Source organism: Ranitomeya variabilis, chromosome 2, assembly GCF_051348905.1.
Source record: "Ranitomeya variabilis isolate aRanVar5 chromosome 2, aRanVar5.hap1, whole genome shotgun sequence".
NCBI lineage: Eukaryota > Metazoa > Chordata > Amphibia > Anura > Dendrobatidae > Ranitomeya > Ranitomeya variabilis.
The window spans coordinates 146,610,555-146,634,993 of record NC_135233.1 but is presented as its reverse complement, the minus strand read 5'-3'; the positions used below and the strand labels follow the sequence as shown (position 1 = coordinate 146,634,993).

General features: G+C 44.1%; 1 protein-coding gene across 1 annotated transcript in view; it reads right to left on the bottom strand.

Annotated features, from left to right (window-relative positions):
* The window catches only part of LOC143804703 (sulfotransferase 6B1-like), a 70,475-nt gene that overhangs the window by 20,372 nt on the left and 25,664 nt on the right, over positions 1-24,439 (bottom strand). Inside the window, exons 2-4 of the mRNA XM_077283065.1 lie at positions 21,384-21,493; positions 18,550-18,636; positions 4,533-4,659 (exon numbers count right to left, since the gene is read on the bottom strand). Of these exons, the coding sequence (XP_077139180.1) occupies positions 4,533-4,659; positions 18,550-18,636; positions 21,384-21,493 (324 nt within the window). The remainder of the gene's footprint in view (positions 1-4,532; positions 4,660-18,549; positions 18,637-21,383; positions 21,494-24,439) is intronic.

The window sequence follows — 24,439 nt, the reverse complement described above, 5'->3', positions numbered from 1 at the left end:
CTGTTGAGTGCCGAATCTTCCCCCAGAGAATGTCCATTGTCATTATTTTGAGGAATAATTTTGAAATGTGAAGAGTTTCGAGTTATGAAGTGTCCATCCCTCTCAGCCATGACCATGCTGCCTTTCTTGTCAATAACGTTATATTTTGCGGGACAATATGCAGCTGAAGTCTTGTTGGTTGGTCTCTGACGCACCACAACGACGTCACCTCTTTTGATAGCATTTGGCTGTGCCCTTCGCCTTCTGTCTGCATAGTGTTTCATGGTTTGTTTGTTGGAAGAGTCTGCTAAGCGCACAGAGGAGTCACTTGGTACAGGACAACTGACTATGTCAGGGATTCGTATATGCAGAGTTCTGCCAAACATTAGATGCGCTGGAGCAGCATTGGTAGTAGAATGTGGCGTATTGCGGTAATTGCGCATGAATTTGTACAATGACTGTTTCAGTGGGGTGTGCTCCAGGCTAGCTGCCTTGATTCGTTTCCCCATGGTGCGCATGAAGCGTTCGACTATTCCATTTGCTTGCGGCCAGCACGGTGTGATTTTTCTGTGACTGAACCCCAAGTATTCAGCAAATTGTGTGAACACGTGTCCATTGAATGGAGGTCCATTGTCCGTTTTGACCACTCTTGGAATGCCATATGCTGAAAATATGTTATCCAGTTCTGGTATCACACTAGTAGCAGATGTTGAAGAGATAAAAGAAATGACAGGGTATCTGGAATATTCGTCAATTGTTACTAGAATGTATTGGCCATTTGGTAACGGTCCATATATATCGACTGCCACCTCCTCCCAGACAGCAGTGGGTAGAGGTGACATTTGTAAAGGCTCCAGCTGTGATGATGGAGTGATAACTTGGCAGGTGGAACAGTGTTTAACCTTCTCTTCCACCAATTGATCCATGTTTGGGAACCACACTTTTTCTCTGAGTAATTTCTTTGTGCCAACAATTCCCAGATGACCTTCATGCGCTATCTGTATTACTAAGCTGCGCAGAGTCTTAGGTACAACCAATTTGGTACCTCGAAGGATGAGGCATTCCTCAGTGACAGATAGTTCATACCGTACACTTGAGAATAGTTTTAATTCTGTCAGATCAATCTCAGGACCGGGAAATTTTTCTCTTTGAATTTCATGCCACCTTCGATTTCGGATGATTTGTATTAAAGCACGTAGTGTCTTGTCACTTGTTGTGGCGTTCACAAAGTGATCAATGGAAAGAGCTTTTGGTACTGCATGGGCTGTAATGAAGCATATGTATTCTTCAATGGCGGAATGCTCAGGTAGATCATCAGTCATCGGATGTCTTGACAGATAGTCAGCGGGATTGCTGAATTTTCCAGGCTTGTGGACAATTTTGTAGTTGTAGTCCTGTAGACGTAGACCCCACCGTTCTATGCGTGCAGGCATTTTAGCTCTGGGATTTCCAAAGATCGTAAGGAGTGCTTGATGATCTGTGACAACAGTGAAGGGAGCTCCATACAGAAATAAGTGAAAATGTTCGCATCCCCAGACAACTGCCAAGCTTTCTTTTTCAGGTTGTGAATATTTCCGTTCCGTGCTTGTTAAGCTTTTACTTGCATAAGAAATAATCTGAGGATTTTGATTGTTATCTTTATATTGTGCTAAGATGGCACCCAGCCCCACGGGACTGGCGTCCACAATTAGCTCAGTTTGGAGAGCTGGATCAAAATAGGCCATTGTGGTTGTTGAGCAAAGTTCAGTTTTAATTGTTTCAAATGCATTTTGACAGTCTGGAGACCATTGAAAAACACAACTCTGTTTTGTAAGTTCCCTTAATGGACTGTTAATTGTTGAGAAGTTTGGAATGTATCTAGCACAATAACTGGCCATTCCAAGAAACGAGCGTACTTCACTGGCATCTTGTGGAATTGAGGCTGATTTAATGGATTCCACTTTCTTGGGATCAGGTTGTACCCCTTTTGCCGAAAAAATATGACCGTAAAACTCTAATGAATTTTTATCAAATTCACATTTTTCCTTGTTTAAGGTGAGTCCAGCAGAGAGGAGGCATTCAAAGACGGCATATAGAGCACGATTGTGTTCAGCTTGAGTTTTGCCAAACACCAGTATGTCATCACTGTAATTAAAGGCATTTGGAATGTTCTGAATAACGCCCCTTATTGCATCCTGAAAAATTTCCGCTGCAGAGCAGACCCCAAAAGTCAATCTTTTATATCTTCTGAGGCCCACATGTGTGGAAAATGTTGTCAAATATCTGGATTCTGGACTCAGCTCTAACTGGTGATAGCCCTTATTGAGATCGAGTTTTGAAAAGACGGTCGCTCCATTTAACACATGAATGATGTCATCAATTGTGGGTGAGATATGTCTTTCTCTCTGAATGGCAGTGTTGGGTAGGCGCATGTCAACACACAATCTCACCTGGTCAGGAGCCTTTGGTTTAGGAACTACCACCAGTGGTGAGACCCAGGGAGTGGGCCCAGTAACGGTTTCGATAACGTCCTCGTCCATGAGGAATTGGAGTTCTTTTTCTACTTTCCTTCTCAGGTGAAATGGAATGCGCCTATGTGACTGGGCCACTGGGCGAACACTATCGTCCACATGAAGATGTACTTGAGAGTCTTTTAGTTTCCCCAAGCCACTAAATAGGGAGGGAAAATTATTCACCATGGTTTGTATATCCATGTCCGCAGGATCAGTTATGGTATGGATAATTTGGATGAGACCTAGCTTCAAGGCAGTGTGATAGCTGAGAAGACAGCCTCCTGATCCTTGTAACGCATGAAAGGTAGTTTTCTGCTTATTGTCTTTATAGCTCAGTTCAACATCAAACTGCCCTCTGGTAGTTAGAGGTATTTTAGATCCATATGGGAAGATTTTAGTATGTACTTGCTGCAAAACTGGCTTTGTCTTCAATTGCTCATAGGTAGTGCTGTCTATGATGTCCACTGACGCTCCCGTATCTATTGTAAACGTGATATTGGTGTCGCAGATTGGGAGTGTGATACAGGGGGACTGTACAGAGCCAGTGGCAGAGGTGGTGAACACATAGTTTTCTGCTCCAGATGCTTCTTCTGTATCCTGATTTACCATTTTTACATCTGCAGGCCGTGTCATAGGCAGAGAAGGCTTGTATTGTGCTGATCTGCAGACAGCTGCCAAATGGTTCCCTTTTCCACACTTATTGCATGTCTGTCCTATAGCTGGACATCTGTCCAGGCGGTGAGGGAACTCCTGTCCACATCTATAGCATTTTTTCTGTTTCGGGGTTTGCTTGTCTTGTGTATTTTTATGCACGAGATTATGTACCTGTGACTTTTCCCCATTCTCCATTGTAGTAGCCTGATGATCTGCTATTTCCGTAGCACGGGCTATTTTGAGTAATTCATGTAAAGAGAGATCTTGCTGCAGAGCTTTGCGCCTTATTTTGTTAGATGAGCAGGTGACGATTACCTGAGTTAGGATTTCATCATCTATATCTGTGAATGCACATCCATGTGCCAGCTCCCTCAGTCGTGTGACATAGGTGTCTATGGATTCTTCGGGAAGCTGCTTAGCAATTCTGAATTTGTATCTCTCATATCTGATGTTTTGTTTGGGATTGAAGTAATCAGTGAGAGCTTTGCTGCAATCGCTGTATGTATCTGTCTCAGATGCAGGTAATGTGCAGTAGATATCATAGACTCCTGTGCCTGCACAATGTAAAAGTAATGCTTTCTTTCTTTTCTCCTCTTTTATATCTATGGCTTCTAGAAAGTTCTCAAATCTGCTCAACCATTTTCTCCAGTTATGGGAGAGATTAGTGACATCAGTCATATCAAACTGTGGGAAACTGTGTAAGTATTCAGCCATGATGAAGTTTTTCAGTGGTGCAGCCGTGTGGATCAGTAAAATAGGGATTAGTACTCACTGCAGCAGAAGATTTTCGATCCCATCCTCGTCGCCAGTTGTAATGTCCACACTTTGTAAGTAATCCACACTAGTAAATCTTCATTATCTTTATTTCTCTTTAGCAGGTTGCATAAGCTTGTCTCTGCATGCATGACAAAGTGAAAGTAACTTCTCCCCCTCCTCTCTGTAACTACCCACAATTCTCTACATCTCATCTTTCTTAAAGAGACAAGGTACAAGATTTAATTAATGCATATTACAGTACCTTGTGACAGACCATGGTAATGCAAACAACTGATAAGACACTCAAATGGTGGCATCCTTGGCACCTCATATATAACTAGACCCTTGGCTTGTCAAAAGGCCTCAAGCGATATCATGAGTTGACGTGTATCACAAGCCCAATAATCAAAAGAGGTGCCAAAGATGAATTTTAGTACCGACTGGAGGTTTGCGCTGCCCTGGGGATACTGAAATGAAGCTGGACATGGCTACTTTTTTTGCTCGTCTCCCCTCGTGGGATTGGATGATTGTTCATGTTGAACTCTGGCTTATGGAGAAGACTACAGGTGAATCAATCAATTTGATGCATTGAGGGTTAGGTACTTCTAAGGATCATTTCAATATAATAAAAACATTTCTTGTTCAAGTTACCATTTCCAGTTATAAAATCTTCAAAAAACGAGTCCCAAGAGCTCATTGTGGGAAGGACAGGATTATTGTTTAAGAAGTGGTAATAAGAGACAGCTGCATCTTTTGGATTCCGGAGAATTATCAAGATCTGTAATAAAAAAACAAACAAAAAAAAACAAACATGTAATTTTATGAGAAGAATGAAGAAGAGGAAGAGGAATAACAAACCATTTGATCCGGAGAAACTCCTGAGATATTTTTCTGGGTGCATTGGCTGTGTTTAATATTGCTTTAGGTAATGCCTTAAACGTATACATTAGTTTGTGGCACTGTACATGAAAAGATTACAGAGAATAGTTCTACTGGGACTCATGGCCCTGGGACTGGACACTATGCAGAGCTCTTAATGCTGGTCAGCTCACTGTGTAAGTCACCAATATAAAGAACACATTATCTGGAATACAAGCAGCCATTTATACAGCAGCTCGGTGGGATTATCCAGTTTATGAAATAAGAAGGAGGAGGCTTTTTTAACCCCTTCCCGACCTTTGACGCATACGCTGCGTCATGAAAGTCTGTGCCTTCCTGACCTATGACGCAGCGTATGCGTCATGGAGGGATCGCGTCCCTGCAGATCGGGTGAAGGGGTTAACTCCCATTTTACCCGATCTGCAGAGACAGGGGGAGTGGTGCTTCAGCCCAGGGGGGGTGGCTTCACCCCCCCGTGGCTACAATCGCTCTGATTGGCTGTTGAAAGTGAAACTGCCAATCAGAGCGATTTGTAATATTTCACCTAAAAAACTGGTGAAATATTACAATCCAGCCCTGGCCGATGCTGCAATAACATCGGCCATGGCTGGAAAACCTAATATGTCCCCCCCCACACCCACCGATCGCCCCCCCAGTGGTCCGTTATGGGGTCCGGTCCCCTCCGTCCGCCTGCCGGCTCCCCCGTCCTCCTGCCCGCTCCCTCCTTGTTTGAATAAACCCCCCCTGTGGTCCGATCACCCCCCCTGTGCTCCAATCCAGCCCCCCACCACCCCTTCATACTTACCGATCCTCCCGGTGTCCGTACGTCTCCTCGCTGGGCGCCGCCATCTTGGAAAATGGCGGGCGCATGCTCAGTGCGCCCGCCGAATCTGCCAGGCGGCAGATTCCTTACAGGTACATTTTGATCGCTGTGGTAGGTTCTATCACAGCGATCAAAATAAAAAAAATAATAAATACCCCCCGCCCTTTATCACCCCCATAGGTAGGGACAATAATAAAATAAAGAAAATATATTTTTTTTTTTTTTTCGATTTCCACTAGGGTTAGGGTTAGAACTAGGGGTAGGGTTAGGGGTAGGGTTAGGGTTACGGGTAGGGGTAGGGTTAGGGTTATGGCATGTGCGGATTTGGCTGCGGATCCGCAGCGGATTGGCCGCGGATCTGCAGCGGATTGGCCGCGGATCCGCAGCGGATTTGGCTGCGAATCCGCAGCGGATTTGGCTGCGGATCCGCAGCGGATTGGCCGCTGCGAATTCGTTGCAGTTTTCCATCAGGTTTACAGTACCATGTACACCTATGGAAAACCAAATCCACTGTGCCCATGGTGCGGAAAATTCCGTGCACAAAAGCTGCGTTGTATTTTCTGCAGCATGTCAATTTTTTGTGCGGATTCCGCAGCGTTTTACACCTGTTCCTCAATAGGAATCCGCAGGTGAAATCCGCACAAAAAAACACTGGAAATCTGCTGTAAATCTGCAGGTAAAACGCAGTGCCTTTTACCTGCAGATTTTTAAAAAATCGTGCGGAAAAATCTCACACGAATCCGCAACGTGGGCACATAGCCTTAGGGTTAGGGTTGGAATTAGAGTTAGGGTACCGTCTCACAGTGGCACTTTGATCGCTACGACGGTACGATCCGTGACGTTCCAGCGATATCCATACGATATCGCTGTGTCTGACATGCAGCAGCGATCAGGGACCCTGCTGAGAATCGTACGTCGTAGCAGATCGTTTGGAACTTTCTTTCGTCGCTGGTTCTCCCGCTGTCATCGCTGGATCGTTGTGACAGCGATCCAGCGATGCGTTCGCTTGTAACCAGGGTAAACATCGGGTTACTAAGCGCAGGGCCGCGCTTAGTAACCCGATGTTTACCGTGGTTACCAGCGTAAAAGTAAAAAAAAAAAAAACGTACATACTCACATTTCGGTGTCCTTCAGGTCCCTTGCCGTCTGCTTCCCGCTCTGACTGTCTGCCGGCCGGAAAGTGAGAGCACAGCACAGCAGTGACATCACCGCTGCGCTCTGCTCTCACTGTACGGCGGCACTCAGTCAGAGCGGGAAGCAGACGGCAAGGGACCTGAAGGACACCGAAATGTTAGTATGTACGTTTTTTTTTTTTTTTTACTTTTACGCTGGTAACCACGGTAAACATCGGGTTACTAAGCGCGGCCCTGCGCTTTGTAACCCGATGTTTACCCTGGTTACCCGGGACCTTGGCATCGTTGGTCGCTGGAGAGCGGTCTGTGTGACAGCTCCCCAGCGACCACACAACGACTTTCCAATGATCACGGCCAGGTCGTATCGCTGGTCGTGATCGTTGGTAAATCGTTATGTGAGACGGTACCCTTAGGGTTGGAATTAGGGCTAGGGTTGGAAATAGGGTTAAGATTAGGCTTGTGGTTAGGGGTAAGGATAGGGTTAGGGTTGTGTTGGGGTTACAGTTGTGGGTAGGGTTGGGATTAGGGTTAGGATTAGGGTTAGGGTTGGATTTAGGGTTACGGGTGTGTTGGGTTTAGGGTTGTGGTTAGGGGTGTGTTGGGGTTAGGGTTGTGATTAGGGTTATAGCTACAGTTGGGATTAGGGTTAGGGGTGTGTTGGGGTTAGTGTTGAAGTTAGAATTGAGGGGTTTCCACTGTTTAGGCACATCAGGGGTCTCCAAACGCAACATGGCGCCACCATTGATTCCAGCCAATCTTGCGTTCAAAAAGTCAAATGGTGTGCCCTCCCTTCCAAGCCCCGACGTGCGCCCAAACAGTGGTTTACCCCCACATATGGGATACCAGCGTACTCAGGACAAACTGGGCAACAACTATTGGGGTCCAATTTCTCCTGTTACCCTTGCAAAAATAAAAAATTACTTGCTAGAACATAATTTTTGAGGAAAGAACAATTATTTTTTATTTTCATGGCTCTACGTTATAAACTTATGTGAAGCACTTGGGGGTTGAAAGTGCTCACCACACATCTAGATAAGATCCTTTTGGGGTCTAGTTTCCAAAATGGGGTCACTTATGGGGTGTTTCTACTGTTTAGGCACATCAGGGCTCTGCAAATGCAACGTGACGCCCGCAGACCATTCCATCAAAGTCTGCATTTCAAATGTCACTACTTCCCTTCCAAGCCCTGACGTGCGCCCAAACAGTGGTTTACCCCCACATATGGGGTACCAGCATACTCACAACAAACTGGGCAACAAATATTGGGGTCCAATTTCTCCTGCTACCCTTGTGAAAAAAAAATTGCTTGCTAAAACATCTTTTTTGAGGACAGAAAAATGATTTTTAATTTTCACGGCTCTGCGTTGTAAACTTCTGTGAAGCACTTGGGGGTTGACCGTGCTCACCACACATCTAGATAAGTTCCTTGGGGGGTCTAGTTTCCAAAATGGGGTCACTTGTGGGGGGTTTCTACTGTTTAGGCACATCAGGGGCTCTGCAAACGTAACATGATTCCCGCAGACCATTCCATCAAAGTCTGCATTCCAAATCATCACTACTTCCCTTCCGAGCCCCGGCATGTGCCCAAACAGTGGTTTACCCCCACATATGGGGTATCAGCGTACTCAGGAGAAACTGCACAACAACTTTTGGGGTCCAATTTCTCCTGTTACCCTTGGGAAAATAAAAAATTGTGGGTTAAAAAATCATTTTTGAGGAAAGAAAAATAATTTTTTATTTTCATGGCTCTGCGTTATAAACTTCTGTGAAGCACTTGGGGGTTCAAAGTGCTCACCACACATCTAGATTAGTTCCTTGGGAGGTCTAGTTTCCAAAATGGGGTCACTTGTGCGGGAGCTCCAATGTTTAGGCACACAGGGGCTCTCCAAACGCGACATGGTGTCCGCTAATGATTGAAGCTAATTTTCCATTCAAAAAGCCAAATGGCGTGCCTTCCCTTCCGAGCCCTGCCGTGCGCCCAAGCAGTGGTTTACCCCCACATATGGGGTATCATCGTACTCAGGACAAACTGGACAACAACATTTGGGGTCCAATTTCTCCTATTATCCTTGGGAAAATAAAAAACTCCGGGCTAAAAATCATTTTTGAGGAAAGAAAAATAATTTTTTTATTTTCATGGCTCTGCGTTATAAACTTCTGTGAAGCACCTGGGGGTTTTAAGTGCTCACTATGCGTCTAGATTAGTTTCTTGGGGGGTCTAGTTTCCAAAATGGGGTCAATTGTAGGGGAGCTCCAATGTTTAGGCACACAGGGGCTCTCCAAACGCGACATGGTGTCCGCTAACGATTGGAGCTAATTTTCCATTCAAAAAGTCAAATGGCGCGCCTTCCCTTCCGAGCCTTGCCGTGCACCCAAACAGTGGTTTACCCCCACATATGAGGTATCGGCGTACTCAGGAGAAATTGCCCAACAAATTTTAGGATCCATTTTATCCTGTTGCCCATGTGAAAATGAAAAAATTGAGGTTAAACGAAATTTTGTGTGAAAAAAAAGTACTTTTTCATTTTTACGGCTCAATTTGTGAAGCACCTGAGGGTTTAAAGTGCTCACTATGCATCTAGATAAGTTCCTTGGGGGGTCTAGTTTCCAAAATGGGGTCACTTGTGGGGGAGCTCCAATGTTTAGGCACACAGGGCCTCTCCAAACCTGACATGGTGTCCGCTAACTATGGAGATTTTCATTCAAAAAGTCAAATGGCGCTCCTTCCCTTCCGAGCCTTACCATGTGCCCAAACAGTAGTTTACCCCCACATATGAGGTATTGGCGTACTCAGGAGAAATTGCCCAACCAATTTTAGGATCCATTTTATCCTGTTGCCCATGTGAAAATGAAAAAATTAAGGCTAAAAGAAATTTTGTGTGAAAAAAAAGTACTTTTTCATTTTTACGGATTAATTTGTGAAGCACCTGGGGGTTTAACGTGCTCACTATGCTTCTAGATAAGTTCCTTGGGGGGTCTAGTTTCCAAAATGGGGTCACTTGTGGGGGAGCTCAAATGTTTAGGCACACGGGGGCTCTCCAAACGCGACATGGTGTCCGCTAAAGATTGGAGCCAATTTTTCATTCAAAAAGTCAAATGGCGCTCCTTCCCTTCCGAGCCCTGCCGTGCGCCCAAACAGTGGTTTACCCCCACATATGAGGTATCAGCGTACTCAGGACAAATTGGACAACAACATTCGTGGTCCAGTTTCTCCTTTTACCCTTGGGAAAATAAAAAAATTGTTGCGAAAAGATCATTTTTGTGACTAAAAAGTTAAATGTTAATTTTTCCCCTCCATGTTGCTTCTGCTGCTGTGAAACACCTGAAGGGTTAATAAACTTCTTGAATGTGATTTTGAGCACCTTGAGGGGTGCAGTTTTTAGAATGGTGTCACTTTTGGGTATTTTCAGCCATATAGAACCCTCAAACTGACTTCAAATGTGAGGTGGTCCCTAAAAAAAATGGTTTTGTAAATTTTGTTGTAAAAATGAGAAATCACTGGTCAAATTTTAACCCTTATAACTTCCTAGCAAAAAAAAAATTTCTTTCCAAAATTGTGCTGATGTAAAGTAGACATGTGGGAAATGTTATTTATTAACTATTTTGTGTCACATAACTCTCTGGTTTAACAGAATAAAAATTCAAAATGTGAAAATTGCAAAATTTTCAAATTTTTCGCCAAATTTCCATTTTTTTCACAAATAAACTCCGAAATTATCGACCTAAATTTACCACTAACATGAAGCCCAATATGTCACGAAAAAACAATCTCAGAACCGCAAGGATCCGTTGAAGCGTTCCTGAGTTATTACCTCATAAAGGGACACTGGTCAGAATTGCAAAAAATGGCCAGGTCATTAAGGCCAAAATAGGCTGGGTCATGAAGGGGTTAAGTACAGTAACTTGTGAAAGCCCAAGCCATGACATATCTTATTTCATGCTTTGTCACTTCCTTAGACAGATAAAGCCTATGTTAACTTTAACCCCTTCATGACCTTGCCGTTTTTTGCAATTCTGACCAGTGTCCCTTTATGAGGTAATAACTCAGGAACGCTTCAACGGATCCTAGCGATTCTGAGATTATTTTTTCGTGACATATTGGGCTTCATGTTTGTGGTAAATTTAGGTCGATAATTTCTGAGTTTATTTGTGAAAAAAATGGAAATTTGGCAAAAATTTTGAAAATTTCGCAATTTTCACATTTTGAATTTTTATTCTGTTAAACCAGAGTTATGTGACACAAAATAGTTAATAAATAACATTTCCCACATGTCTACTTTACATCAGCACAATTTTGGAAACAAATTTTTTTTTTGCTAGGAAGTTATAAGGGTTAAAATTTGACCAGTGATTTCTCATTTTTACAACAAAATTTACAAAACCATTTTTTTTAGGGACCACCTCACATTTGAAGTCAGTTTGAGGGGTCTATATGGCTGAAAATACCCAAAAGTGACACCATTCTAAAAACTGCACCCCTCAAGGTGCTCAAAACCACATTCAAGAAGTTTATTAACCCTTCAGGTGTTTCACAGCAGCAGAAGCAACATGGAAGTAAAAAATGAACATTTAACTTTTTAGTCACAAAAATGATATTTTAGCGAAATTTTTTTTATTTTCCCAAGGGTAAAAGGAGAAACTGGACCACGGACGTTGTTGTCCAATTTGTCCTGAGTACGCTGATACCTCATATGTGGGGGTAAACCACTGTTTGGGCGCACGGCAGGGCTCGGAAGGGAAGGAGCGCCATTTGACTTTTTCAATGAAAAATAGGCTCCAATCTTTAGCGGACACCATGTCGCATTTGGAGAGCCCCCGTGTGCCTAAACATTGGAGCTCCCCCACAAGTGACCCCATTTTGGAAACTAGACCCCCCAAGGAACTTATCTAGAAGCATAGTGAGCACTTTAAACCCCCAGGTGCTTCACAAATTGATCCGTAAAAATGAAAAAGTACTTTTTTTTTCACAAAAAAATTATTTTAGCCTCAATTTTTTCATTTTCACATGGGCAACAGGATAAAATGGATCCTAAATTTTGTTGGGCAATTTCTCCTTAGTACACCAATACCTCACATGTGGGGGTAAACCACTGTTTGGGCACATGGTAAGGCTCGGAAGGGAAGGAGCGCCATTTGACTTTTTGAATGAAAAATTATCTCCATCGTTAGCGGACACCATGTCGCGTTTGGAAAGCCCCTGTGTGCCTAAACATTGGAGCTCCTCCACAAGTGACCCCATTTTGGAAACTAGACCCCCCAAGGAACTCATCTAGAGGCATAGTGAGCACTTTAAACCCCCAGGTGCTTCACAAATTGATCCGCAAAAATGAAAAAGTACTTTTTTTTCACACAAAATTTTTTTTAGCCTCAATTCTTTCATTTTCACATGGGCAACAGGATAAAATGGATCCTAAAATTTGTTGGGCAATTTCTCCTGAGTATGCCGATACCTCATATGTGGGGGTAAACCACTGTTTGGGTGCACGGCAAGGCTCGGAAGGGGAGGCGTGCCATTTGACTTTTTGAATGGAAAATTAGCTCCAATCGTTAGCGGACACCATGTCGCGTTTGGAGAGCCCCTGTGTGCCTAAACATTGGAGCTCCCCTACAAGTGACCCCATTATGGAAACTAGACCCCCCAAGGAACTTATCTAGATGCATAGTGAGCACTTATAACCCCCAGGTGCTTCACAGAAGTTTATAACGCAGAGCCATGAAAATAAAAAAATAATTTTTCTTTCCTCAAAAATGATTTTTTAGCCCACAATTTTTTATTTTCCCAAGGGTAATAGGAGAAATTGGACCCCAAAAGTTGTTTTCCAGTTTCTCCTGAGTACGATGATACCCCATATGTGGGGGTAAACCACTGTTTTGGCACATGTCGGGGTTCGGAAGGGAAGTAGTGACGTTTTGAAATGCAGACTTTGATGGAATGCTCTGCGGGCGTCAGGTTGCGTTTGCAGAGCCCTGATGTGCCTAAACAGTAGGAACTCCCCACAATTGACTCCATTTTGGAAACTAGACCCCCAAGGGAACTTATCTAGATGTGTAGTGAGCACTTTGAACCCCCAAGTGCTTCACAGAAGTTTATAACGCAGAGCCGTGAAAATAATAAATGTTTCCTTTCCTCAAAAATATTTTTTTAGCCCAGAATTTTTTATTTTTGCAAGAGTAACAGGAGAAATTGGACACCAAAAGTTGTTGTCCAGTTTCTCCTGAGTACGCTGATACCCCATATGTGGGGGTAAACCACTGTTTGGGTACATGCCGGGGCTCGGAAGGGAAGTAGTGACGTTTTGGAATGCAGACTTTGATGGAATGGTCTGCGGGCATCATGTTACGTTTGCAGAGCCCCTGATATGCCTAAACAGTAGAAACCCCGCACAAGTGACCCTATTTTGGAAACTAGACCCCCCAAGGAACTTATCTAGATGTGTGGTGAGCACGTTCAACCCCCAAGTGCTTCACAGAAGTTTACAACGCAGAGCCGTGAAAATAAAAAATCATTTTTCTTTCCTCAAAAAAGATGTTTTAGCAAGCAATTTTTTATTTTCACAAGGGTAACAGGAGAATTTGGACCCCAATATTTGTTGCCCAGTTTGTTGTGAGTACGCTGATACCCCATATGTGGGGGTAAACCACTGTTTGGGCACACGTCAGGGCTCGGAAGGGAAGTAGTGACATTTGAAATGCAGACTTTGATGGAATGGTCTGCGGGCATCACATTGCATTTGCAGAGCCCCTGATGTGCCTAAACAGTAGAAACACCCCACAAGTGACCCCATTTTGGAAACTAGACCCCCGAAGAACTTATCTAGATGTGTGGTGAGCACTTTAAACCCCCAAGTGCTTCACAGAAGTTTATAACGCAGAGCCGTGAAAATAAAAAATAATTGTTCTTTCCTCAAAAATTATGTTTTAGCAAGTAATTTTTTATTTTTGCAAGGGTAACAGGAGAAATTGGACCCCAACAGTTGTTGCCCAGTTTGTCCTGAGTACGCTGGTACCCCAAATGTGGGGGTAAACCACTGTTTGGGCGCACGACGGGGCTTGGAAGGGCGGGAGCACCATTTGACTTTTTGAACGCAAGATTGGCTGGAATCAATGGTGGCGCCATGTTGCGTTTGGAGACCCCTGATGTGCCTAAACAGTGGAAACCCCTCAATTCTAACTTCAACACTAACCCCAACACACCCCTAATCCTAATCCCAACTGTAGCCATAACCCTAATCACAACCCTAACCCCAACACACCCCTAACCACAACCGCAACACAACCGTAACCCTAATTCCAACCCTAATCCTAACCCTAATCCCAACAGTAACCCTAATCCCAACCCTAACCACAACTGTAACCCCAACACACACCTAACCCTATCCGTAACCCTAACCACAAGCCTATTCTTAACCCTATTTCCAACCCTAGCCCTAATTCCAACCCTAACCCTAAGGGTATGTGCCCACGTTGCGGATTCGTGTGAGATTTTTCCGCACGATTTTTGAAAAATCTGCAGGTAAAAGGCACTGCGTTTTGCCTGCGGATTTACAGCAGATTTCCAGTGTTTTTTTGTGCGGATTTCACCTGCAGATTCCTATTGAGGAACAGGTGTAAAACGCTGCGGAATCCGCACAAAGAATTGACATGCTGCGGAAAATACAATGCAGCGTTTCTGCACGGAATTTTCCGCACCATGGGCACAGCAGATTTGGTTTTCCTTAGGTGTACATGGTACTGTAAACCTGATGGAAAACTGCTTCGAATTCGCAGCGGCCAATCCGCTGCGGATCCGCGGCCAATCCGCTGCCAATCCGCTGCGGATCCGCGGCCAATCCGCTGCAGATCCGCGGCCAATCCGCTGCGGATCCGCTGCGGATCCGCAGCCAATCCGCTGCAGATCTGCGGCCAATCCGCTGCGGATCCGCTGCGGATCCGCTGCCAATCCGCTGCCGATCCGCTGCCGATCCGCGGCCAATCCGCTGCCGATCCGCGGCCAATCCGCTGCGGATCCGCGGCCAATCCGCTGCAGATCCGCGGCCAATCCGCTGCGGATCCGCTGCGGATCCGCGGCCGATCCGCTGCGGATCCGCTGCGGATCCGCGGCCGATCCGCTGCGGATCCGCGGCCGATCCGCTGCGGATCCGCTGCGGATCCGCGGCCGATCCGCGGCCGATCCGCTGCCGATCCGCTGCGGATCCGCGGCCGATCCGCGGCCGATCCGCTGCGGATCCGCTGCGGATCCGCGGCCGAGCCGCTCTGTGTGCACATGCCATAACCCTACCCCTAACCCTACCCGTAACCCTAACCCTACCCCTAGTTCTAACCCTAACCCTAGTGGAAAAAGAAAAAAAAATATTTTCTTTATTTTATTATTGTCCCTACCTATGGGGGTGATAAAGGGGGGGGTTTATTTATTATTTTTTTATTTTGATCGCTGTGGTAGAACCTACCACAGCGATCAAAATGTACCTGTAATGAATCTGCCAGCCTGCAGATTCGGCGGGCGTACTGAGCATGCGCCCGCCATCTTGGAAGATGGCGGCGCCCAGGGAGAAGACGGACCGACTTCGGGAGGATCGGTAAGTATGAGGGGGTGGTGGGGGGGTGGATCGGAGCACAGGGGGGGGGATCGGAGGACGGGGGGGAGCGGACAGGAGCACGGGGGAGCGGGCAGGAGGACGGGGGAGCGGGCAGGAGGACGGAGAGGACCGGGCCACATAACGGACGACTGGGGAGGAGATCGGGGGCGGTGGGGGGGGCCAGTACATGATTTCCAGCCATGGCAGATGCTATTGCAGCATCGGCCATGGCTGGATTGCAATATTTCACCATTTTCATAGGTGAAATATTGCAAATTGCTCTGATTGGCTGTTGCACTTTCAACAGCCAATCAGAGCGATCGTAGCCACGTGGGGGCAAAGCCACCCCCCCTAGGCTGAAGTACAACTCCCCCTCTCCCTGCAGATCGGGTAAAATAGGAATTAACCCTTTCACCCGATCTGCAGGGATGCGATCATTCCATGACGCCGCATAGGCGTCATGGGTCGGGAAGGGGTTAATAAATGTGTCCATTTAAAAGTCTACACACAAAAAAGTGCAACCTGAGCTGAGATGCAGCTGTTATACTGAGATACTGAAAGAAATGGACACCTTTAGGGGTAATTTAAGAAGTAAATACATCGCAGCCATTTTCTCTTTACATGAACTTCGTAGTCATAATTCAGCGGACAGGAGCTCATATGCAGGTTGCTAAAAAGTTATAAATTCTCCTGTCAGAACAAGCTCACTCATCAATTCTCATTTACTTCATTTTGCAGCCAGCACACAATTTTTCAATGAAACCCAAAATAAATTCATGCATATGAAAAGAAGATTGCCCTTAGAAGGTGTCGATATCCTTAGAGTGGTTTCCCAACAAACAAAGGTAACTTTAAAGTTGATTTTAATCAATAGATCTTGGAATAATGATAATTTCCAAAATTGGATGGGTTTAAAATAAATAAATAGATTAAAAAAAATAAAAAATGTTCGTGTGAGAAGATAATCTTATAAATGTGCCCCTGCTGTGTACTGTGTAATGACTGTGTCTGACTGTACAGGAATATGGTCTGATCATACCACAGCTCCTGGGTGGGGGACGAATGTCTGTATAATTTAATTTTTATTCTTTTTTTTTTCCTCCTTCTTCCTTCCCTGCCCAGGACATGCGGCATGATCAAACCATGTTCCTGTACGGTCAGACACAGCCATTAAACAGTAGGCTTGTTATGTTTGACGTTCTTTCTTCGTCTCGCATTTCATGCTTTTATATACAGGTGTGGAACGCCCGCCAGGGCCGTGGAGTACTCGGTACCGGGTCCGGTCTTAAAGGGGATGTCACGGTGGCTGCCACCCGATCCATGGCCCTGGGTGCCCAATTAAAGGGGAAAGTTTTTTTAAGGGGAATTGTGAATAAAGTCTATTGTTCGTGATGCCACCTGTGGTTCTCGGTCAGTAAAGACTGCCGCTTAAAGGGGTCCTCTGGGGTGATGGTATTGCGGCTGGATGGTGACGCTTCCCACAGGTGAAGCAGGGTCCCCAGGGCTCCCAAGGTGTGTGGCAAAGATGGTGTATGCCGACGAATAAGTGGAGGACACAAGTTGTAAAGTCTTTATCTGGTTTACTGTTAGCAGGCCACAGTCCAGGGTACCAGGCACAGGTGGTGATGTGGTCCGGCCGGCTTGGAGGCAATGGGAGAATCTCTTTTCCCAGTTGAGGTCCGTGAGCCTTTCCTACTTGCGCTAAGATGGCGAGGTCCCTGCTGTTTGTAGCTTGCTGGCAAGGAATCCTCTCTCTCCTGTCCTGGGACAGTTACCTGCATGACGGTCAGCTTGAGCCGTTTTACAGGGACTCCATCATGCCCCGGTCTCTTTAGGTGCTGCTGCTGCGTCTCAGGTGTGGTGTGGGCCAATCACATAAAGATCTTAGCCCTCCGGTTCTGCTAAGTGTCCTAGAGTCCCACTAAAGCCTCGGGCTCCCGGTGCTCGGTTGCTGCGCTCTGGCTCTGAGGGTGCCCGGTCACAGTTCCCCTCTGAGCCCTTTATCTCTCCTCTGCTCCTTTCCTCTGCAGCTCCACCACATACAACCCTTCAGGTTATCTCTCTTGCCAGAGGCTGCAGGCCTCTCTATCTGTTCCAGACGTCCTTCCTCTATCTCTCCCTCCTGGAGACCGACTGTCTCCCTCCACTCTCTCTCAGACAGGCTAGCTCCTCCTCCAGACCAGGACATATATTCATATTTGAGGAAAGCTCCCCTGAATCCGGGTCCTGAGCTCCCCCTCCTGGCCTGGATTCAGAATGTGTTGCATGTGTGTGCCTTACCTGATAAAGAGAACTCCATTGCCTCCACGCATGATATCACCCTTCCCGAAGGGAAGGCAACATCACTGTAACAACCGGTTACCTGGGGTGTTACAGGGTGCAAAGGTTTGCTTTCATAAATTTAAGATTTTATGAGAAAACATGACAAGATATGCAGTCTTGTGGAGCTGGGCTCCCATACAAATATTGCCTCGAGGGAACTATAAGGCTTCAACACTGGTAGTCTGCGCTTCGTGGTCTGTACAGGGTCAAGTAGCTGTGAAGTCACAGTTATACCAGCCGCCAGATTGCTGTGGCCTGTGATTGGTTGTAGGCGTCAGTTGACTTTAAGCAGCAAGTCATCATAAATCATCAAATGATGTGCTGTTAATGTCACGTGCAGCCAATTAAAGCCTACAGCGGTCTGGGGGCTGGTGTTCGGACTTCACATCTTCCACAAAGTGACCTGCACTGGATATGGGTGGGGCTGTTGCGATAATACATCTCACATCCCTTAGGCAAAGTCTTTTCTTTTTGCTTGGATTATCCCATTGGAACAGATTATACTCCCCTTTCCCAATATCCCCCCTTTTCCCTCAAGTCTTTGCGTACTGCCTGCAGCAGTGCCATCATGACTAGAGGAAACTTCATTGCCTCCCGTACTTGCAGAGCGCAGCAGCAGTGGCAATGTAGAGAGCATAATCTGCCGAGCTCAATGGTTGGCTGTAGCAGTGATGTGTACTGCAGTCATGTCATCACCACTGCAGTCAATAGAGACCAGAGCAGCGGAGGAGACCTGGGAATGAGGAGTATTGGCTCATTTTAATATTTTAGCATCAGGTGTACTTAGAAAACCCCTTTAAAAATGTTTACTTTGAAAGCATCAACTAGTCTCACATTTGAATACATTAAAAATAAAGATAATGCAATAATGTTAGTTATATGAAGTATCTGGTAATTCAGAAAAAAATCTAGCTATGCATAATCAGCTACTGTACCTTTGTCTTTTCCAAGAAAGATTTTGGTACATTTTCATAAGTTAGATGTGAGGCAAACAGTCTTGGAGAAGGTTGGTGCTTCAGGAACTTAAGAGAAAGATATAATAAGGAACACATTAGTGAAAGTCCAAGCAGCATTGTCCAAATAGTAATGAAGAGTGGAAACTTATTTGAGTAAGAATATTTAAAAAAAAAAATAAATAAATAAAAATCCTTCTATACTGAGTAATTGCTCAAATGTTGGCTCATAATGATTGCTCCTGATCAGCGGGTGAATGGTCAGTGATTGCATCCTCTAGGCCTCATTCAGATGAATGTGAATATTGTGTGCGTTCTTCATTGGTAGAACATGTAGCAATTATAGCTTACAGGTCTGTTCACATGTCTGTCGATTTTTGGGGGAGGGGGGGGGTTATCAAGTCTATTGGTCCAAGAAAGTCATGGACAAACACCCAATAATGTAATAACACACTTTTCAGGTTATCCTGAAATACTGAGATATAACTAGCTCAGCAGGACCCTTTTCCCATACACATAAAAAAAACGGTTGAATGTCAGATTTTGAAAATAAGGGTATGTGCACACGTTCTGGAATTTTCACGTTTTTTCACGATAAAAACGCATACATATGCATCCTATCATTTAGAATGCATTTCGCAATTTTTGTGCACATGATGCATTTTTTTCCGCGAAAAAACGCATCGCGGTAAAAAAAAAAAAAAAACATGTTCATTAATTTTGCGGATTTTTCGCGTTTTTCCCACTATTCTATGCATTGGGAAAAAACGCAAAAAACGCATAAAAAACACGAAAAAAACGCATGTTGATTTCTGGCAGAAATGTCTGTTTTTTGTCAGGAAATTTCTGCAAGATATCCTGACGTGTGCACATACCCTAACTAAATTTTGGCTCTAAACACACATTGCACATATTGATTTTTTGGGGGCTGATGGCAGGTATTGCACATCTCATCTACAAAAAAAATATACATTTCAATATGGCTGAGGTGGTCTGAGAATATCTGTTCTGCCAAGGAATGACCAGCCAAACATGGGCAGCGTATGGGGGCCTATATCTAAAGGGGTTGTCCACTAATCTGACAACGCAGTCCCAATCAGCATGCTTCCACCAGAAAAAAAAACAAAAAAATCACACACACACACCACCTACACTCACCTCAGATACAGTTCCAGTGGAGTCGACACTCTCTCTCCCAGAACTCACGTGAGATGTTGTCACTTGAGCACAATCCCAACCTTCAGACAAATTGGACATAAAGAGTAAGGGCAGAGGCAGACTGCTGTATTTCTCGTCTGAGAATTGCCTCAAACCTTGTACTAGCTGTCGGCTCTCCTGACCCAAGCTGGACAGCTGCATAGTAATCCATCACGCTGTCTTGCTCAGGTCAGGAGAGGTGCTGGCCAGTCCCTCCCTGCAGTGCCATGCGATTCTCGCACAAGAAATGTGGCAGTCTGACACTGTCCTAAGTCAGAGCTGCAGCTAACCGCTCACTTCTTTTTGATGTCTGATATGCCCGATGGGAGAGAGTGAAGCCAGCGTGGCCTGTACACAATCTCACACGCAGTGGCGTATCTAGGGGGGGCAGCCGGGGCATGTGCCCCGGGCGCAGCCGGCAGGGGGGCGCAGTCGGGCCACCTAATTCAGCGGTCCGCAGTGTCTCCCCCGGCGGCTGCATTCTGCTGCCCCCGGTCAGGGAGTCAGCTGTTCTCTGTGCCGACTGTCAAGCTGACAGCCAGCACAGAGAAGCTGCAGAGTGCCGGCTCCCAATGTGTGCAGAGGGGGAGGGGAGCCCCTGCAGAGTGGCTGCGGCGGGCAGGGAGAAATCCCTGCAGCTCCGCTGCCCAGCAATCTGTCTTCCTGCTTCCTCTTGCTTCCTATCACACAGACGCGCCGCTGGATGACGTCATCATTCAGCGGCCAGCTGTGTCAGAGGAAGGCGATGGAGCTGCTGCGGCAGAGCGCGAGGAGAGGTGAGAGGTGTGTGTGAATGTGTGTGTATGTGTATATGTGTGTGTGTGAGAATGTGCGTGTATGTGTGTGAGAATGTGTATGTATGTGTGTGAGAATGTGTGTGTGTGAGAATGTGTGTGTGTGAGAATGTGTGTGTGTGTGTGTGTGAGAATGTGTGTGTGTGTGTGTGTGAGAATGTGTGTGTATGTGTGTGAGAATGTGTGTGTGTGAGAATGTGTGTGTGTGTGTGTGAGAATGTGTGTGTGTGTGTGTGTGAGTGAATGTGTGTGTGTGTGTGTGTGTGTGTGTGTGTGTGTGTGTGTGTGTGTGTGTGTGTGTCGCGCTGCAGGGGAATGTGCAGAGAAGTGAATTGTGTGTGTGTGGGGGGAGGAGAGGGCAATGATGGGGCTGACGGGGAGAGAGCAATGATGGGGATGGTGGAGGAGGAGAGGACAATGATGGGGCTGATGGGGGGCATATGAATTCTTGCCCCGGGTGCCAGAAACGCTAGATACACCTCTGCTCACACGTGCCCCAGGAAAGCGAGAGCTGACACCACTAGAACGGTGCAGAGTGTAGGTGTTGTTCTTTTACTAGTGCAAACATACTAATTGAGCTGGGGTTGTCTGAGTAGTGCACAACCCCTTGAAGAATGCTTTTAAAGAAATCACTGGTGACCACCAACAAACATACATTCTGGGAAGTGCTACGGGCTCTTGTCTTGATGGAAATGACGCCTAGGACGACATTTTTTTGCATTTATTGCTCATGTATCTAATCAAAATTAATGTAATATTATATGCAGTACTAAGTTTAAATGACAATTTTATAGGGAGCCTTAGATGAAATGGAATGTAACAAACCTCATATTTTTCTGGTTTTCCAAACTCAAGCATAGCATTGTCTATGGTAGGTTCTTTGTTTTGTTGCTCATAGAGCATTTGATGAAGTATCTCTATTGACCAGTTTGTTCCTAGAACAAAATATACATTGATATATCAACAGAACTTTTACAAGAGAAGTTACTATACAAAATAAAATATGCAATGCATAAAGCATTTTCCCATTATTTGCGGTATATATATATATATATATATATATATATATATATATATATATATATATATATATATATAATAAATATATATATATATATATATATATATATATATATATATATATATATATATATATATATATATATATATATATATATATATATACACACACACATATACACACACACTACAACAATAATACAGGAATACATTTTTTTTTATGTTCAAGAGGCCACTATGTTTAATTAAACCTATGGGACAGTGAAACGGTTGTCCCCTAAATATCATGAATTCTCTATTTACGGAATAGATTTTTTTATGTCACCACTGAAGTCCAAGTGCCAAAACCCCCTAACAAGGTAGGGGGAGAAAAAATAAATAAAAAATAATAATATACACACACGCACTACGCAGTTTCCGAACAGCTGTATTTTCATTCTGCCTCTCAAAAATCAATTGGAGGCAATGAAAAGTGTGTGTGAGCAAGAATGTAAAAATAAAAATGTAAATTCGTCCCTGAAAAAACAAGCTCCAACATGACTGTCGGCAGAAATATATGAAGGTTATATTTGCTGATGCAAAAACTTTGGGGGAAAAAAAAAAAAAGTAAAATAAAATCTGGTATCGCTGTAATTGCGCTGACCCGAAGAATAAAGTCATCTAATCACTTATACAGCACGAGGAACAGTGTCAAAATGGATAAAAAAAAAATAAAAAAAAAAATCAAATAAATAAAACCTGATATTGATTTATTCATCTTGCCTCCCAAAGATCGCAGTAAGGCTCGGTATGGTCAACCAGTTTTGTGCACTTTTGTTCAGAGGCCAGACTCTGCTGCCTTGTTATAGTGAGTGACTCCCTCAGGGGTTTCATCTGAGTTACGTGATTAGGAGATTTAAATGGAAACCCCGATGTCCGCATAGAGCAAGAGGATAAATGTAATCCAAATTGTTATGTAAAATGTTCCCAATAAAAGCTTCAAACTCAATTCACAAAAAAGCAAGTTCCCACTCAGGTCTGTCATCTGTTAACTGAAATATAGGGGGCTTCCACGTTACTGATAGTACAGAGGCTCTGTGTGTACAAAGTATTGTAAACTACTTAGCTGATAGTTGTCCATATTGAGATGGTTTAGTGAATCCTGCATTGAGCAGGGGGGTTGGACACGATGACCCTTGATGTCTCTTCCAACTCTTAACATTCTATGATTGTTCACAGAATGGAATAGATAGTACGGCCAACCTGTAGTGAGGACATTTCCCTTATCATGGTGTGCCTAATATGGATGTAGGTGTAGGTTGTTGGTGTTACAGATTGGCTTGATAAGCAATATCATTTAGAAGAAGGTGTTTCTTTTAATGAGCCAGTTATGGGTACATTTGGTTTCATGCAACCAATTTGCCTGTCATTTTGATCAGACTGACCTTCCAAACAAGAGCATTTTGGTCCTCTATATACAGTATGTAACCTTGCAGAATCATGGATTCATCTGAGGAATTGTTTTGTGTGACATTCAGCACTTTGAGATATTATTTGTACACCAGGGTCCAAATCTAATAGTTGGCCCTAGTTGGTGAGAAAGCATGAACTAGGGTCAGAAGGGCTAGCCAATTGTGAGCGAGGGCGCCAACTTCCGCGGCAAGGCTGGGCCAAGATAGTGATAGAATAAAGTGAGGCACTTGGCCTCCACCCCCCTCGTTTATTTCTTGTGCTGTTATACACCAAGGTTTATGGTGATTCTATTTACGTCTGTTGTAGCGTTACAATTTTAATACTAAATTATTAAGACATATATTTTAACTTATCTATATAGATCAATTTGCACCAAAACAACCTCAGATTGGCTCGTTTAACACTTGCAATATTCAAAAGGACTAATAGTTTGTATGGATTCTACGGTAAAGATGTGTGACATTTTATGGCAGGGTAACAGTAGCCCCAATCTACTGCAGAACACACACACACACACACACACACACACGCACACACACCTTCCAGTGGATATGATCCTGCCAAGGCTTTATTTTATGACTTGGAAAATCCAAACAGATATTTGGCACTCATTTAAACATTTCAAATACGTGAATTGAGGTTAGTCATAATTCAATAGATTGTATACATTGGGTTATAAAACGCTAACAGCCAAATTATTGGCTTAATAAAATTCAGAAACACTCATTATAAAGTTCTATCACAATAAGGTACAGCTTTACAATATGTGTTAACTGGGGAAAAAAAAAAAAAAAAAAAACACACATTGAGGGGGGCTTATAGTAATGCAGAATCAAATCCTAAGGCGATTTAACCCAATGTTTCTAAAGTAAAACTCCAAAATGCCTTATGATTCAATCATTTTGGAAAAGGTCCCCATGAAGGAGGCATTACTTTCTTAACACACTGATCCTTAAACTTAAACAATGTAGCATTTCCTGTGTGTATAGAAGGAAACTGTAGCAATAGATTATGTGCATTTACATTAACTCCTTAGTGACAGGGCCAATTTTGACCTTAATGAAGAGGCCCAATTTTATTTTATTTTATTTATTTATTTTTTAAAATCTGACCAGTGTCACTTTATGAGGTAATGAAACGTTTCACAGTTAACGGATCCCACTGACTCAGATATTGTTTTGTACTTATATATATATATATAATCTATCGGAACTAAAAAAAAAAAAAATGGGGAACAAGGAATGTATACAACAATAAGCGAAATTTTATTTATACATTTACATCAGATCGATTTAAAATAAATAAATAAATAAATAATGGATGCCTCAAGTCAGACTATAGGCAAAAGTAAAATGTGTGTTTATGATGGGAATGCCAAAGAAATATAGCTGCATCAGTTCCTGTGACCT